Genomic DNA, 14,754 nt, shown 5'->3' on the forward strand with positions numbered 1-14,754 from the left:
TTTTGATGTAATGAAAAGTAAGGTGTTCTGGTGGCTCAGCTCTCTGGAGTACGCTCAGCCTCCTTCCTTGGCCCCTCCTGACTTGTGAGACCCCCCAGGTCGTGGCTGGTCTGTTTCTAGAGGAGCTCATCTCCTGAGCCAATGCAGCCAACTTGGATAACTGCCCAGGCCTCCCCATCTGCTTTGCAGCCTAGGACCAAAGCAAAATTATGGACCAGATCATATTACTGGTGAGGAGTGGGGGGTTAGGTAGAAAATTCTGGTCACCCAGGAGGGTCAGAGCAGAGATGGTGAAAAGGACTGTCAGGGAGTCCCACTTGCCCTCCCCACGAGGTGGCTCCCCCCAGCAGTCCTCTTGGTTTAGGACAGCAGCACGACACAGTGTGAAGGGCTTGGCTTCCAGCTGCCCCTAGAAAAGGGGCTCCAAAATAGAAGAAACAGAGATGAATCAGAGCCAGTCCTGGAACACAAACACCAGTATATTTGATGTGCACAAATGTGAAAAGGAAGAGACAGAGAGACCGATGGAGACAGAGCAGGCGATGGGCGCACAAACCAGTCACGTGTCCTGAGGGGCTGCAGTTGGGAGACAGTCCTGCCCACTTTGAAGTGGGAGAGCTGGGACCCGTAGCTCCTCCGGGTCTGGGGTGGTCTCAGGGTGGAAGGTACCCTCACTGCCTTAGCCATAGCTTGGGGGCCGGGCATCTCTCCTCTCTCCATCCCCCATGATGACGTCTGCACGGCCCAGAGCTTCATAAATGCAGGTTCTCAGGAACTGACCTACTCAGCACTGCCTCCCCAAGGAGGAGACCCATGCAGAGAGTGAGGGACTAGGACAAGAGGATTTCATGGGCACTCCCTATATATTATTGCTGTAGATAAGCATAGGCCATTGTGACTTACTGGCAACAGAGGGGACAGGGCACAAGGGACAGGGTGCCTAGCAGACCTCAGAAGCAGTTCAACCATGCAGGGCAGCTCTAAGGCAATAGCCTTATATATGACAATCTGAAGTAACTCAGAAATGCTGCCATGTCCAGTGGAGAGACCCAGGACACCAGAGGGTCACAAAGAGTCAGCAGACTCTTCCTCCCAGCACCCCTACTGCTTGGCAGAGCTGGGGTGCCCGGGCACTAAGGGATGAGGGCCCTGAAGATACCCAAGAAAGCAAGAGTTGAAGTCTGGGCTACCCCGGATGAATTCTGAGCCTACCGACCCTGAGCTCAAGCCCTGGATTGTTGCCTCCCTTTGCTGGGGACTCTATGCCCTATGAGGGACAGCAAGAGCCATGGGGTACCTGGAAGAAGCAGAAAAACAGTGCTCTGCACATACCAGGCGGGTTTACCACAGGACCTCCTGTCCCTGGGAATCTGTAGGGCCCAGAGAAAAGATGGTGCCAGGGAATGTCCATGGGGCAGCATCTGGAGTGGCCACACCCGATGGGCCATACAGGGGCTTGCTATGGCTGAGAATCACTGAGACCCTGTGCTGGCAGACATCAACAAGCCAACCCCAGATTTGGTCACAGGAGGGGAGGTCAAAGGCGGGTGGTGCAGTCTAGGGGCCCACCTGAGGGGCCTGGAAGGGTATTGGGGTCCAGAAAACTGAGATAGCACAGAGTTAGGGGACAGGGCCGAGGAAATAATTTTGCAGACGGGACAGGGAATCCAGATGATGCTTTTCCTCTGGAAACCCTTCCACCTGTAGATGGAAACCTGAATCCCTGGGTGCCCCAGAGCTCTGGAATTGGGGCCACAGTAAAATCAAAGGTAGGTCTGGCCCCTGCAGAATGTTCATCGCTGGATTTGAGGAGCCTGGTCAGGACACAGAGGCTGGGAGATGCCCTTCATCCTGTCCTGGACAGAGTCAACTGCAAAAACAACCCTATCAAAGGCAGAGTCTTCCAGCCTTTCTCCCAACCCTGCCCAGCAACCCAGCCCCCCGCCCCCCCAGCCCTGGCTCACACCCTGGCTGGGACTGTCTGCACAGTCTCGGTGGAGCAGCAGAGCAAGGAAGAGGAGATTCTCTCCACAGGTGGTACTGTCATTTTTTAATGATCCGTAAAAAGGGAAAGGCTAATTTCTATCTAAGAGTCCTCGTGTGGTCAAGACAAGACCATGTACCATGGCATAGGCTGCATTCTGATGGGCCTCTCCCCTCAGGGAGTGGGGGCAGAGCCAGAAGTGGGCTGGAGTGAGGATTTCACCTGTCCACTGCCAGCAATGGACCCATCACAGAGGAAGGGGGGCAACCAGGATGGCAACGCCTGTGAGCATGGCAGGGTCAATACTGCTTAAGGGGTAAGCTCAAAGGGTCAGTCTTGCCTGGGAGGGGTGGGACGGCATGGCCCTGAGAGGTTTTGCTGCAGGGCTGGGGCTATGGCGGGACCAGCTGATCCCTTCCCACTAAGGATGCTCTGAAGACCCTCCCAAAGCTCAAAGGCTGTTTCCTTTTTCCCTCTCACTCACCCTGCATGGGTCTCCAACCCTGGATTCCTGCTCCGCCATCCCCTAGGAAGCTCTATTGACTCTGACTTGAAAAGAGAAATGCCTTCTCCCCTCCCCCTCAACTCCCCTAAACTGATTTATCTCTAGGTCCCCATTGTGGATCTGGGGGGGGGGCTGCATTTTGGCCTGACTGTGTGCTGGGGAGGACATCATTCCATTTCAGCTGGGCCTCTGTGGGGAGGGGGCGCTGCCACAGCCCATCAGACAGGTGGGGAGGTGTAAAAGGGTGACTTCCCAGTCTTCAGGCAGCGGACACAATGGAGGGAAGGTGGCTCTCAGGGCTCTATGTCTGGCAGCTGCTGTGTTGGCCAGGGAGTTGGGGAAGGGGGTGGGTGTGGTGACTGACATGGATAAAGGGGCCGCTAGTGGTAAAGGCCTTGAAAATAAGAGAGAAAGGGGGAAACACCACCGAACACACAGGGATTGAAACCTCCAAAAGCCCAAGGTTGGTGGGAATCCAGCACCAGGGGGGCCCCCAGAAGGCCAAGGGAGGGGCGGAGCCCTGGGGGAGGGGAGAGGAGCCAAGGGAAGGCCTCCAGCCCTTGCACACCAGTACTGCTGCCAAGCAGCCTCCTGGCCGCCCAGTCTCTCGTCAGGCCGCAGCTCAGCAGGCCCCCGGGGAGGTATTGGTTGCAAGCAAGCACCTGAATATTGCCAAATGGAACCAGCCAAAGCCCACCTAAACCAGGTGAGAGGGAGGAGGCCTCGCAGCAGCCCAACGCCTCCTCAGGCCTTGCCTCCCACCTTCTGCCCCATTCTCAGAGCCCCTTAGCCAGGACAGGGCCTGCTGCTTCCAAAGTCACCCGGGGTTTGGGGGGGGGGGGTCCAGCCGCTGCTTAGCCACAGGCCTCTGGCCGCCAGCCTCTGAGCTGGGCGCAGAGACCTAAACCCTTCCCAGAGTCCCTTCCGCTCCCTCCACACCCGCCCGCCACACCTCACCCCGCCCCCAGCGGAGGGTGCTGGAGGGAGGCCGCTGTCGTGTGTGCCCTAGGGGTCTGAGGCCGGCCCCGGGCCAGGGCTTGTGCTGTTCAGAAGATGTAACCCCACCAGCTTGGTACCTCTGTCCCTCACGTCTGTGAGAGAGCCCCGGGCCCCGCCCACCAGCCCCATTCAGTCCGTCTTGACGTGGCCGTTGGCCAGGGCCAGGGGGCCCCCGGGCTCCCCGGGCTCGGCGTCCTTGTCAAAGCGGAGGCGGAGGGTGTTGCGGATGATGAACTGCTCCATGATGAGGGCCCCGCAGAACCAGGGCACGGCGTACTCCAGGGTGATGAGGCCCATGAAGTCAAAGTCGAACTGGGAATAGTCCCAGGGGCAGGCGTTGAACTGGCGCAGGATGAGGCCGGTGGTGAACTCCCACAGGTAGGTCCAGAGCGTGTAGATGAGGCAGCGCAGCAGCAGCGGGCAGCGGCCCCGCAGGCGCAGGTACATGCGCTCCACGATGAGGATGGACGTGCCGTAGATGAAGAGCGCCCACACGCTCGTGACCCCCGGGAACTTCCAGTTAAAGTTCACCACGAACTCCCAGGCGGCCGTGAACATCACCTCGCAGAAGTAGCCGTGGATGGCGTACAGGTACCAGCGGGACAGCGCCGTCAGCGGCTCGGCCGACGCCATGGCGCCCAGTGGGGCTGGCTGCTGCGACACAGAGGAGACAGGTGAGAGCGGGAGGGAGCCCCTCCTCCTGGCCACCCACGCCCAGCCCGAGTCTCCGCTGTGACCAGGCTCGAGGGGGTTCCACACCCGCTGCTACTGTTCTCTTTGGTTACCAGTCCCACTCCGGACCCTGTTTCCTGGTCATTACTTTACGCCCTATTCCTGATCTTGGCCAGGTGGGCATGAGAAAGGAAGGCAAGAAACTTAAAAGTCCCACTGGCTTCCTCTGACCAGCTCTACTCAAACGCTACTTGGAGGGAGGTGTCTCCTACACAACCTAGACTTTTTTTTTTTTAAATCTGTGATCAGATGGAAGAGCTGGCTGTCCTGACCCACCAGTCACCTCCATTTCTAGGCTACCAGCTGATTTCTCATCAGGCCCACCCACTGGGGTCACCATCTCCTCCTCCACTTCTCAAACAACTCCACCTCATTCATATTTCTGAGATCTTTCTAAGCAACCTGTCACATTTGTCCTTGGGTGTGTGTGTGTGTGTGTGTGTGTGTGTGTGTTAACATATACTAACATTTACCATGTTAGCCATTTTTAAGTGTATAGTTCAGTGGCATTGAGTACCTTCCCACCATTGTGCAACTGTCTCCACTGTCCATCTCCAAAACTTTTTCATCATCCCAAACTGAAATTCCGTACCCACGGAACACTAACTCCCCACCTCCTCCCCAGCCCATGGCAACCACCCTTCTACCTTCTGTCTCTATGAATGTGACTACTCCAGTTACCTCTTTTAAGGGGAATCGTACGGTACTTGTCCCTTCGTGACTGGCTTATTTCACTGAGCATAGTGTCGGCCAGGTCCATCTATGTAGTAGCGTGTGTCAGAATATCCTTCACATTTTTAAAGGCTGAATAATATTCATTCTTTGTGATCGATCGATCGATCGATCTATCACATTTGTTTTATCCCTCTGTCCATTAATTTGATGGTTTGTTTCTACCTTTTGGCTATTGTGAACATTGCTGCTATGAACGTAGGTATACAAATATCTGTTCTAGTCTCTGATTTCCATTCTTTTGGATTTATATGCAGGAGAATTACCAGATCACATGGTGATTCCATATTAATTTTCTGAGGAATACCCTTGCTGTTTTCCACGGCAGCTGCACCATTTTACATTCCCGCCAGCAATGCACAAGGCTTCCAATTTCCCCACACCCTTGCCAGCACTTGTTATTTTCTGGTTTTTTGAGGATGGCCATCCTAATGGGTGTAAAGTGGCAGCTCGTTGTGGTCACATTTGTCTTTAACTGCTCCATTAAGCGGGTTTGGGTGTTTAGTTTCAATGTTGAGAGGAAACCAGTGGGCTGACAGAGGAGAGAGTCCTCCTTTCTACTTTTTCCCTTTTCCTCCTCTCTTCTAGCCCCACTGGGCTTTAAGGCCCCAGACTGCTTCCCTGAAGGCTGGCCTCGCCCACAGGCCTTTCTACTTTTCCTTGTCCTTTATCCAATGCTACCCCGTTTCCTGTTAGAAGGCATGTGCCCTCTCGATCCACCTTGCTAGCCCGTGTCCTCCCCGAAAGAGGAGTGCCTCTTTTGCACTCCTCTGTTCTGTTCACAGGCCTCTCTGGGGCAGACCCTCTCTACATGATGCAGGTTTATGGGGAGAGTTCAGGGTAGCATCAGGAATGGGAAGGCAGGCATGAAAACACAAATCCCAGCTCTGCCAGCTGCCCGTGGACCCCAGGCTTGACCTCTCTGTCAAGGTGGGTGAGGGGACAGAGGTGAACAGGCTGCACCTGCAGTCTGCCTCCTTGTCTGGGAATCGCAGCCTCACCTTCCAGCTAAAGCAGGCCTCGTCACAAGATTACCCGCCCTGATGTATCGCTTTGAGCCCTTCCAGACACTTCTGTTCCCATTTTTGGTCACTGGTAATTACAAAATTAAGATTCATGTGAAGAAGGGCAGATAGTTTCACTCCTATTTTTTCAGAGAGACAGTTGGGGCTCAGAGAGAAGTGGGTTTGCCCCATACCCCAGGGCCGGTGAATGGATAGGCCGAGACTAGAATCCACATCTCCCGATTTCTACTTCAGCACTCATCCCACTGCACACTACTGCCCAGCTCTTAGACATGCCTGCCTAGTGCCGCTCCCCTCCTCAAAAGCATTCAGTTCCCACCCCCTGACTCCCCCACCCTCCATCCCCTGTCCTAATGAAATGCCACAGCTTCCTTGGCCTGATATTCAAGACTCTCTAGGATCTCACTCCAGCCCACTTTTTCAGCCTTCTTCTCACTGGCTGGCTCTCCTGGTTTTCCCTCCTGCCTCTGCAGATCCCGTCTGTATGTTTCCTGTGCCTTTCCTCTCACTGCCCACAAGTACAAATCCAGCTTCCAGGTGACCTTCAGAATAAAATCATCTTCATCCCCACAGCCCTCTCTTCCTCCCCTGAATTGCGAGAGCACTTCCTCTGTCTCACTTTGGTCCAGATGACTTCCTGGGTTATTATGGTGATAACACCCAGTCCACACCTAGACATCTCTCCTGTGTCCTACACCTACATATCCCACTCCTACCTCAACCCCTCCACCTAAGCATCCTATAGACACCTCAAACTCAGTATCTTTTCCCTAAAACTCATCTTCCTTCTGTGACCTCACCCTGCACCCAGTTGGCAGCAGGAGGCCCTGAGGTCATTCTAGCTTCCTCTGCCGCATCCTCCCACCCCCACCCCGAACATGAGCTCCCTGAGAATAAGGACCTTGTCTGTCTGGTTCAGTGCTGCATTACCCAATGCCTAGAACAGTGCCTGGCATACAGCATTCAACTAAAGAAGACATTTCTTAATCAGTTCATGCTTCATAACAAAGCATTCTAAAACTCAGTGATGTAAATCAGCTCTCATTTATTATTACAGCTTGTGTGTGGGTTGGCAGATCTTGGCTGGCCTCGATCATGAAATGGCTGCTTGTCGGGGTTTCTGTTCTATCCTTGGCTGGGTGGCTCTGGTCTACCTGTCTCTCGTCCCCATCATGCTTTCTCATGCAGGGGCAGAGGCACATGGACAAGCAGACCCTACTGCACCACACTTTTCAAGACTCCGCTTAAGTCGTGCCCAGGAACATCTTACTGGCCAAAGCAAGTCACATGGCAAAGCCACCAAGTTGGCCATTACCTCCTGTCCTTTTTACCACTTAACTATGTTTGAAATCATCTCTTCCCCTTGACCCTCCTTTCTCATTGCTGTTGCTCTGCTCCAAGCTGTCACCGTCATTCACCTGGATGCTCTCTGTCATCTGCCAGCTGGTCTCCCCACTTGCCTTTTCCTTTCCAATTCACTCACCCAGCTAGGAAAGTACGTACAGAAACAACAGTCTTTCTAAAACACAAATCCAATGCTTCTCCCCAAATAAGGCCCACTAGTGTGTCCTTACCATCCACATGGGAAGGCTTGAACCCCTAGGGATGGCTGGCAAAGCCCTCCGTGAGATACCGCGGCCTCAGATCTTGTCCTCTGGATCTCTTCATGATTGCTCTTGCTACCTGGGATGCCCTTCCCAACTGCTACTGCTGCCACCACCCCTAACCCATGGCTCATGACCCATAATCCTCCTCAGCTGCCCTGTTTGTCCACCTCTGCACCCAGTTCACTTCTGTGACAACAGTCTGCACTATGCTCTGCACTAGTGGCCACTTGGTGACTGGTTAATATAATGGTAAGAGAGAAAAAAAGGCAGGATTCAAAACTGAGTAATTAATATGATTTTGATTTTGCAAAAGCATACATACATACAAATGTACAAAAAAGGGGCGCCTGGGTGGCTCAGTGGGTTAAGCCTCTGCCTTCAGCTCAGGTCATGATCTCAGGGTCCTGGGATCAAGCCCAGCATCGGGCTCTCTGCTCAGCGGAGAGCCTGCTTCTCCCCTTTCTCTCTGCCTGCTGCTCTGCGTACTTGTGATCTCTGTCAAATAAATAAAATCTTGAAAAAAAAACCCAAATGTACAAAAAATTAACCATAATCATCTCTGGATGGTGACATCACAAGTGATTTTTGTTTCCTTCTTTAAACTTCTCTGTATAACCTAAAATGTTTTTCTAACAAGTATGTCTAAACTTTTATTTAAAAATTTCATCTTAAAAACATTTGCTGTAGCACTACGTATGAATCATTTTTGTGCCTCGTACATAGAAGATGCTCAACAAATTCGCCGGACAAATCTAAGGAAACCTGATGTCCCATACAGTTCATACAAGTCCTTCCCTCCTGAACCATCACCAACCACAAACCATGATTCACGGGTTTGAACAGCATGAAATGGTTAAGTCCAGGGGCTGTGGATCCTAACTTCCTGGTCTCCCCACCTTGCCTTTTCCTTTCCAGTTTCCTGGTACCCTTCCCCTGTGGGATGTAGGGCATGTTACCTGACTTTTCTGTGCCTCGGATTTCCTACAGGTGAAGTGAGAATAATAAGAGTAACTACTTCTGGGGGTTACTCTAAGGGTGACTGAGGGGACAGACACTACTAAGATGACAGCAAATGATCAGAGAGGGTGGCTCCATTTCTGGCACAGAGCCAGACTTCCTGGTCAGCTTCTGCTTCCAGCACCCCCTCCTCCCTGAGGCAGGGTCATTCTGCCCCTGCTCTCGCTAGTGGTTGGGCAACCTTCCTTGCCGGGCAGGTCAGGTCTTCACGTCCATCCAGAGCACAACCCAGCAGCCAAGCAACCCTCCTTAACCAATAACCACATGTAGAGCCCACAGGAGAACAAAGACGGAGCTGAGGAGAGGCAAGGCGAGCTTCCAGCTTTTGTGTAGCTCAGGAAGTTTCACGAAGGTCGAGGGGTCTCAGGACTAGCCCTCTGAGGTCCAGGTTTGACAAGGGCGAACAAAAGGGCCAGTATTCCTGGCACAACTTCCCACACCTCCCTTTTATCCTGAAACCCCAATAGGTTGTTAGCCCCCCCAGAATGGGAGAGAACAGACCCAGGTTGAGAATGAGGAGGTGCCCATGACCGTAGGTGGGGGGGTTCTGTGGTGGCCCGGAGACCACTCTGCCTGCCGCCCAACTCTGGCTCCTCTGAACTTAGGTCTGTCCACCCGACCTGCACTCGTACCTCTGGCCCCTCTGGCCCCTCTGGCCCACAGGATCCGGGGGAAGGGACTCCCCATTCATCTTACGCAGTGGCCTGACAGAACTAGTGGACCTCTCAGGTCAGCCCCACCTTAATGCTGACTTTAAAACCCTGCTGTCCTTGCCTCATGGTCTCATCTTTAGACATGGCTGAGGATGGTTTCCCAGGCAACTGGAGTTTCCAACAACCCAGGGGCTTTAGTCACCCCTGGAGCAGGTGACTTGGAAGAGCTGGACTTCCAAACCCTATGAACAGAAGCAGGATGGGAGGAGCCACTGTTAAAGGGCGAAGGAGGGCAAGCTGCTAAACAGAAGAGAAGATGGGGGAGAAAGAACAAGGTGAGCCCAAGGATAGGATCCCATTTCTGGAATCTTCCATACTGGAAGAACAGGGGTAGGCAGAGGGGAAGCATACCTAGGCAAGGTCAGGCCACGTCCTAGGGGTTGTGCCAAAAGAACACGCCAACTCTCCATGAGACAAATGGGAAAGCTGGAAGTCCTGACTGGGGCCAGGAGATGGGGGCAAAGACAGAGAAGGAGGGACATGAGACAGTGTCATCAGCTGGGACAGCCACAGACACTAACATGAGAGGCCACATTGGCTTGGCTGGATTTTCAAAACTCCACTCCCTGAACCCATTGCTAACACTCACAGGAGGGCTTGAACTCTTGAGTTGGGACAAGCTCCCCCACCCTTTCCTGGCCCCGGCCATGCCTCCCCGCCCCTGAATGGGGACTCTGCCCCAGACTCTCCCAGTACCTCCTTGCTCCGCACTGGGATCAAAGCCCTGTGAAGTCCTGCATCAGGAGGAACCACCGGCTCCCTGGAAGTCAGTCTCTTTCTCCTGGTGACAAACACAACTGTCCTGAGGACCATGACACAGAGGACAATCAGGGAAAGAAAACTCAAGGCGAAGTAAAGAGGAGAGCACAGGCAAGGGTGAAAATGAGAGAAAAGAATTTGGAGAGCTGGGGACGGTTTCACAAGCAGGATGCTACGGAACAACACTCAAGTACAAGAGCCCTCGTGCTTGTTGATAAAAGGGCCTGTGACCACGGAGTGCCGGCAAAGATCACTTGTCAGAGCAGGGCACTGCCCTTCCAAGGGCACAGGTGATAGGTGATTGGGGGGAGGGGTACCGAGTCTTGCTCCCTAAGAGTATCTCACCGAGTCCTGGAACCCACTGAACTATTCCTTAGAGAGCAGAGAAGCGGAGAGGGATGAAGAGAATGCCATAAAAGTCCAAGACAGGCTGCAGGCAAAAGCAAATGAGATGATCGCCTTTGGTTTTACCCCAAACTCCCATCTTGTCCCAGGAAGCTAAGGTGCCCCAACAAAATGACTCTGGGAATTTCTGTGCAGAGAATCATCTTGCTAGAAAACCAGGACTCCTCTTCCATGCAGCCAGACTAGGCAGGCCTTCCTCCTTCTTTCCCCTCATTTACTTCCTCATTCCTAGGCACCAAAATTGCTTCAGTTTTTGGAGGCTTCAGGGGTCCCCGAGGGCAAGGCAGTGGCGGAGACCCTGAGTCCAGACCCCTGGCAGGCTCTGTGCTGGAGGTGAGTGCGATCAAAGCAGGGCGGGGGGGCAGTTGTCCTAACATCTGGGTGAAAGGTGCAAGGTCTGAAGCCGTCCTGAGCTTCCTCTGTGGTTGTCAGATTGTGGGTGGGGTAGGGGTGGGGGGAACCCATGCACTTTCTCCAGGGCCAGAAAGGAAGCAAGTGGAGCTAAATACTTGGGGTCACTGGGTAACCCCGATGCCATAGAGTTCGACCGTTTCTTGCTATGGGCATCCCCCAGGAAAGTCCCCGGAGTTAGTCCTCCCTCCACCTCTCAAGTCACGGGAATAATCAGGCCCTCTTCCCAGCACCTACCATGTATTACCTCAGATAATACTCAAGTTTATTTTACAGCTAGGGCAGTAAGGAGGAGGAGAGGGTAAGTAATTCCAGCTCTAAAAGGCAGAGCTGGGATTCAAATCCAGCGAGTCTGGCTTCAGAGCCTTCTCAGCACACTGCCCTTGAAGCTGACTACAGCCTCCTCTGCAGGCACCACCATTTTCTGAGTTTCTGCTTCGGGAAAGCCAGGATGGTGTATGGAGAGACAACAGGAAGCAAGAAGGACACACGAGCTTCTAGAAAGATCATCAGTGAAGCTCAGGACTGGTGTCAGAGCTGTTGAAGGCTCTCAGCCTATTCTGAGAGGCCAAGTTCTGTTCTAAGCCCAATTCCGGCAAGACCCATGGGATGGTCCTCCAGGGTCATAGTTGACCTTAGAGGACCACAGTGGCCACCACCATGGAGGGCCTCAAGGCAGGTGCCATTCAAAGACCTTTCACCAGGACACACATTCCCCAGAGTGTCCTTGACTTCGAGCCTGCCCCAGCATGGCTGGGAATCTCAGATGGCCCAGGTCTGCCATGCAAATGCCAGCCAAGAGCCGTGACCAGCATCACACTCTCCATCCAAGCCTGGCACCTAGAGCAGCAGCAGACCACTCCAAAGCAGCAAGCTGGAGAGGATTTTAGAAGGCCTCCAATGCTAACCAAATCCCAGCTGGCAGGCACAGGGGGGCAGGTGGGCCCTGGGAACAGAGTCAGCTTGGCACAGAGAGTCAGCAGGGCTCAGGCAGGGAAGGGCACCCGGCAGGCGGGGCCCTCAGGCTGAGCATCCTGTGTGTTGCCCCTGCCACCCCCCCCAACAAGGCTCTTCCCAGACCTCACTGGCCTGCCTCTCTATTGTTATTCAGATTTCAACTCAACCAGTCACCCCTGAGACCTTCTCCAAGTCTCCAATCCAAAATAGCCTCCCCGTGACTGACGTCATCCTGTTTCAGTCCTCACAGCACTTTCGCTTTCTGGTATTTTGCTACTTATTTGCTGTCTATCTCCCCCAACTAGAATGAACGCTCCAGGAGGGCAGGGGCTCTGCCTTGTTCAATGCTGGGTGCCCAGTGCCTAGACCAGTGCCTGGAAATGAGACCTACTAACACCCGGGGCATGGTGAATGAATGAATGAATGAATGGGAGGGTGAATGGGCCCACACAGGGCAAGTATAAACAACTAGCTTTCTTCAGCCTTTCTCTTTTCTCTTTCTTGGGAAATATGGTCTTTTTAAAATTTCAGTTCTAACATTTTTAAAGATCTTTTTTATTTTTCCTGATTATAAAAGTAACATGTGCTCACACCTAAAATTTAAATATCACTGAAAGGATCGACCTGGAGAGCAAAAGCCCCCCATCACCCCACACCTTAGAGAAAGTCACTGTTAATGTGTGTCGTATATTCATCCAGAATACATTCAGTTTCACAAGAAGCAAATCCATGCATCATGGAAAGAAAGGGGAGGCCACCTGGATGGCTCAGCCATTAAGCAGCTGCCTTTGGCTCAGGTCATGTTCCCAGGGTCCTGGTTTCAAGTCCCACATCGGGCTCCCTGCTCAGCCAGAAGCCTGGTTCTCCCTCTCTCACTCCCCTTGTTTTGTTCCCTCTCTCGCTATGTCTCTCTCTGTCAAATAAATAAATAAAATCTTTAAAAAAAAAAAGAAAGAAAGAAAAGGAATTCCTAGTCCATCAAACTAGCAGCCACCATCATGTCTCCCTGGCTATCTTTCTCATGTGTTTATTTTACAAGTTGCCTTAATCCTTAATGTACTTCTCCTGTAACCTGACATTTTCACTTAGTATATCATAATCATTTTTCCAAGTTGTTATACTGCCTGTGTCCTCGTTATTACAATGGCAGTATGCTATTCCACCAGGTGGAAAACTATAACTTCCTTAACCTACATGTTCAACAAAGAGAGAACAATTGTTTCCCATTTCCACTATTACCACAACACCATAAGAAACATCCTTTTTATGCTTCTAAAAAAGAATCCAGCCCTTTTCTTCTCTGGGGTTATTTCCTAAGGAAAGATTTCTTAATGAATAATTCTGGAGTGCGATCACCGACCAGAGGGCACAACAGTCCCAAGGCCGCTGGTGGAGACTGCCCTGGGTGGGGAATCCTGCGTGATGTGGGGAGTAGGTCTCTGATCTGAGTCACCGGGTTCCCACCGTGGCCTCCACGACCATCTCTGCACCCCCACCTCACCCCCGCAGTTTAGGTGCACACCTCCCTGGCTACAGATCACCCCAACGACCCACTTCCTGAAAAGCCCTCCAATCACGAACTGGCTTTGCAAGCCCAGGCTGAGGGAAACATAGATGCCAGCCCTGAGTTTTCAACTGTCGACTGGCAAGTTCTGGCTAAAGCTGAGAATTACCTAGTTGCCCTTCTCCTTCCCCGCAAGCTCCTGCGTAGAATCTAAGGCTCCGGGCCCCCGGGGGCCAGTCCAGCAGCTCCCAAACAGCTTGTCCCGTCGGGGGTGCTCTCCCTGCCGTGTCTGACCCACAGGGGGACTGTCTGCCCTACGCAGACAACGGCCTTCAGGCTAGACAGACCTCTGGGGCTTGGGAAAGCAGCCAATCATCATTTTTTAAAGCACCATCAAGGAAAAGCCAGAGACCAAGTCTGGAAAGAAAGGCCATACGAGGACAGGTGAAGCTCCACAGTCAGGGGGTCCCGCGCTCTCCACACAGCATGTCTGGCCTTAGGAGGAGACCCTCCACAGGCCAAAAGCAGCAGAAGGCTTGCTCCTCTTGACCCCCTGGTGGCCACCTCTGTAGCAGCTCAGGCACCAGAAATCCCACTCCTCCCAGCGCCCTGGATGCTCTCCCCAAGGCCACGTGAACCGCTCATGGGCTCAGGACAAAGTCTGCAATCCCAGGTGAGGTACAGTTCTCACGGCACAGAGGTAAAGCCCAAGGCCCAAAGCATCCAGAAGCCTACAGATAAGAAAGGGAGTGTGGGAGGATGTCCTCTCCCATGTGCTGGGTGTCTGACCTCACTCATTCAGCCCATCTAGGTCGGGCACATATTTCAGAGGCCACATGGCTCTAAGACGGCTCCAGCACATGGCATGACCTGAAGGGGCCTGGCCCTCCCCGCCTATCCTGGAACTACGGCCCCATGACGGGCCCTCGGACACAACACAGGCTCCGAACTGGAACCTCCAGACCGGCGTCAGTGCCCCTGAGGCAGGGAGGGCCCGGGATCCCTGGGGAGCCCGTCACATTACTCACTTATCAGACCTCTGAGTGCACGGCTCAGAACAGACATCAGGGTCACTGTCCAGGAGTGTCCCGGGTTAACCTTTGTCCTGGTGCCTGGCTGGGCCTCGGTGCCATTCTCAGCAGTGCCGGCAAGCATCAGCCCCAGGGCTCAGCTGATCCTTGGCTGGTAGGCAGGAGGCTTCCATGTGTCCCTGGGAATAAAAGAGGGGGCGTTCATTACCTTCCACTGCCCCCTGGGCCAGGAGGAAAGGCAGCCTCAAGGCAAACACTACAATTGCCCAGGCTCCCGGCTCAGCACCAGGCAGTCATCCCACCAGGGTCACTGGGCCCCTCTCTTGGAAATTACTCCCTCCTCTGTACTGTCCTGTTTGCTCAGGTCTGGTTA

General features: G+C 53.3%; 1 protein-coding gene across 3 annotated transcripts; it reads right to left on the reverse strand.

The window, feature by feature from the left end:
• Positions 1-461: 461 nt before the first annotated feature.
• Positions 462-14,512, reverse strand: TMEM229B (transmembrane protein 229B). Of its 3 annotated transcripts, none has more exons than XM_080808070.1 (2): positions 14,379-14,512; positions 462-4,139 (listed from the first exon to the last, which is right to left on the reverse strand). In XM_080808070.1, the coding sequence occupies exon 2, from the start codon at positions 4,119-4,121 to the stop codon at positions 3,618-3,620; it is 504 nt and encodes a 167-aa protein (XP_080664196.1). In that variant the 5' UTR covers positions 4,122-4,139; positions 14,379-14,512; the 3' UTR covers positions 462-3,617. The 3 variants fall into 3 exon arrangements, with proteins under 3 accessions (XP_080664196.1, XP_080664197.1, XP_080664198.1); XM_080808071.1 differs by having other exon boundaries at positions 462-4,142; positions 14,379-14,499; XM_080808072.1 differs by lacking the exon at positions 14,379-14,512 and adding an exon at positions 13,520-13,614.
• Between the last annotated feature and the right edge of the window lie 242 nt (positions 14,513-14,754).

Source organism: Martes martes, assembly GCF_963455335.1.
Source record: "Martes martes genome assembly, chromosome: 7".
In the NCBI taxonomy this organism is placed as follows: Eukaryota; Metazoa; Chordata; class Mammalia; order Carnivora; family Mustelidae; genus Martes; species Martes martes.

Bases quoted from the DNA above. Each gene is read 5' to 3' on its own strand.
- TMEM229B (XM_080808070.1), bottom strand. From the start codon at position 4,121: ATGGCGTCGGCCGAGCCGCTGACGGCGCTGTCCCGCTGGTACCTGTAC.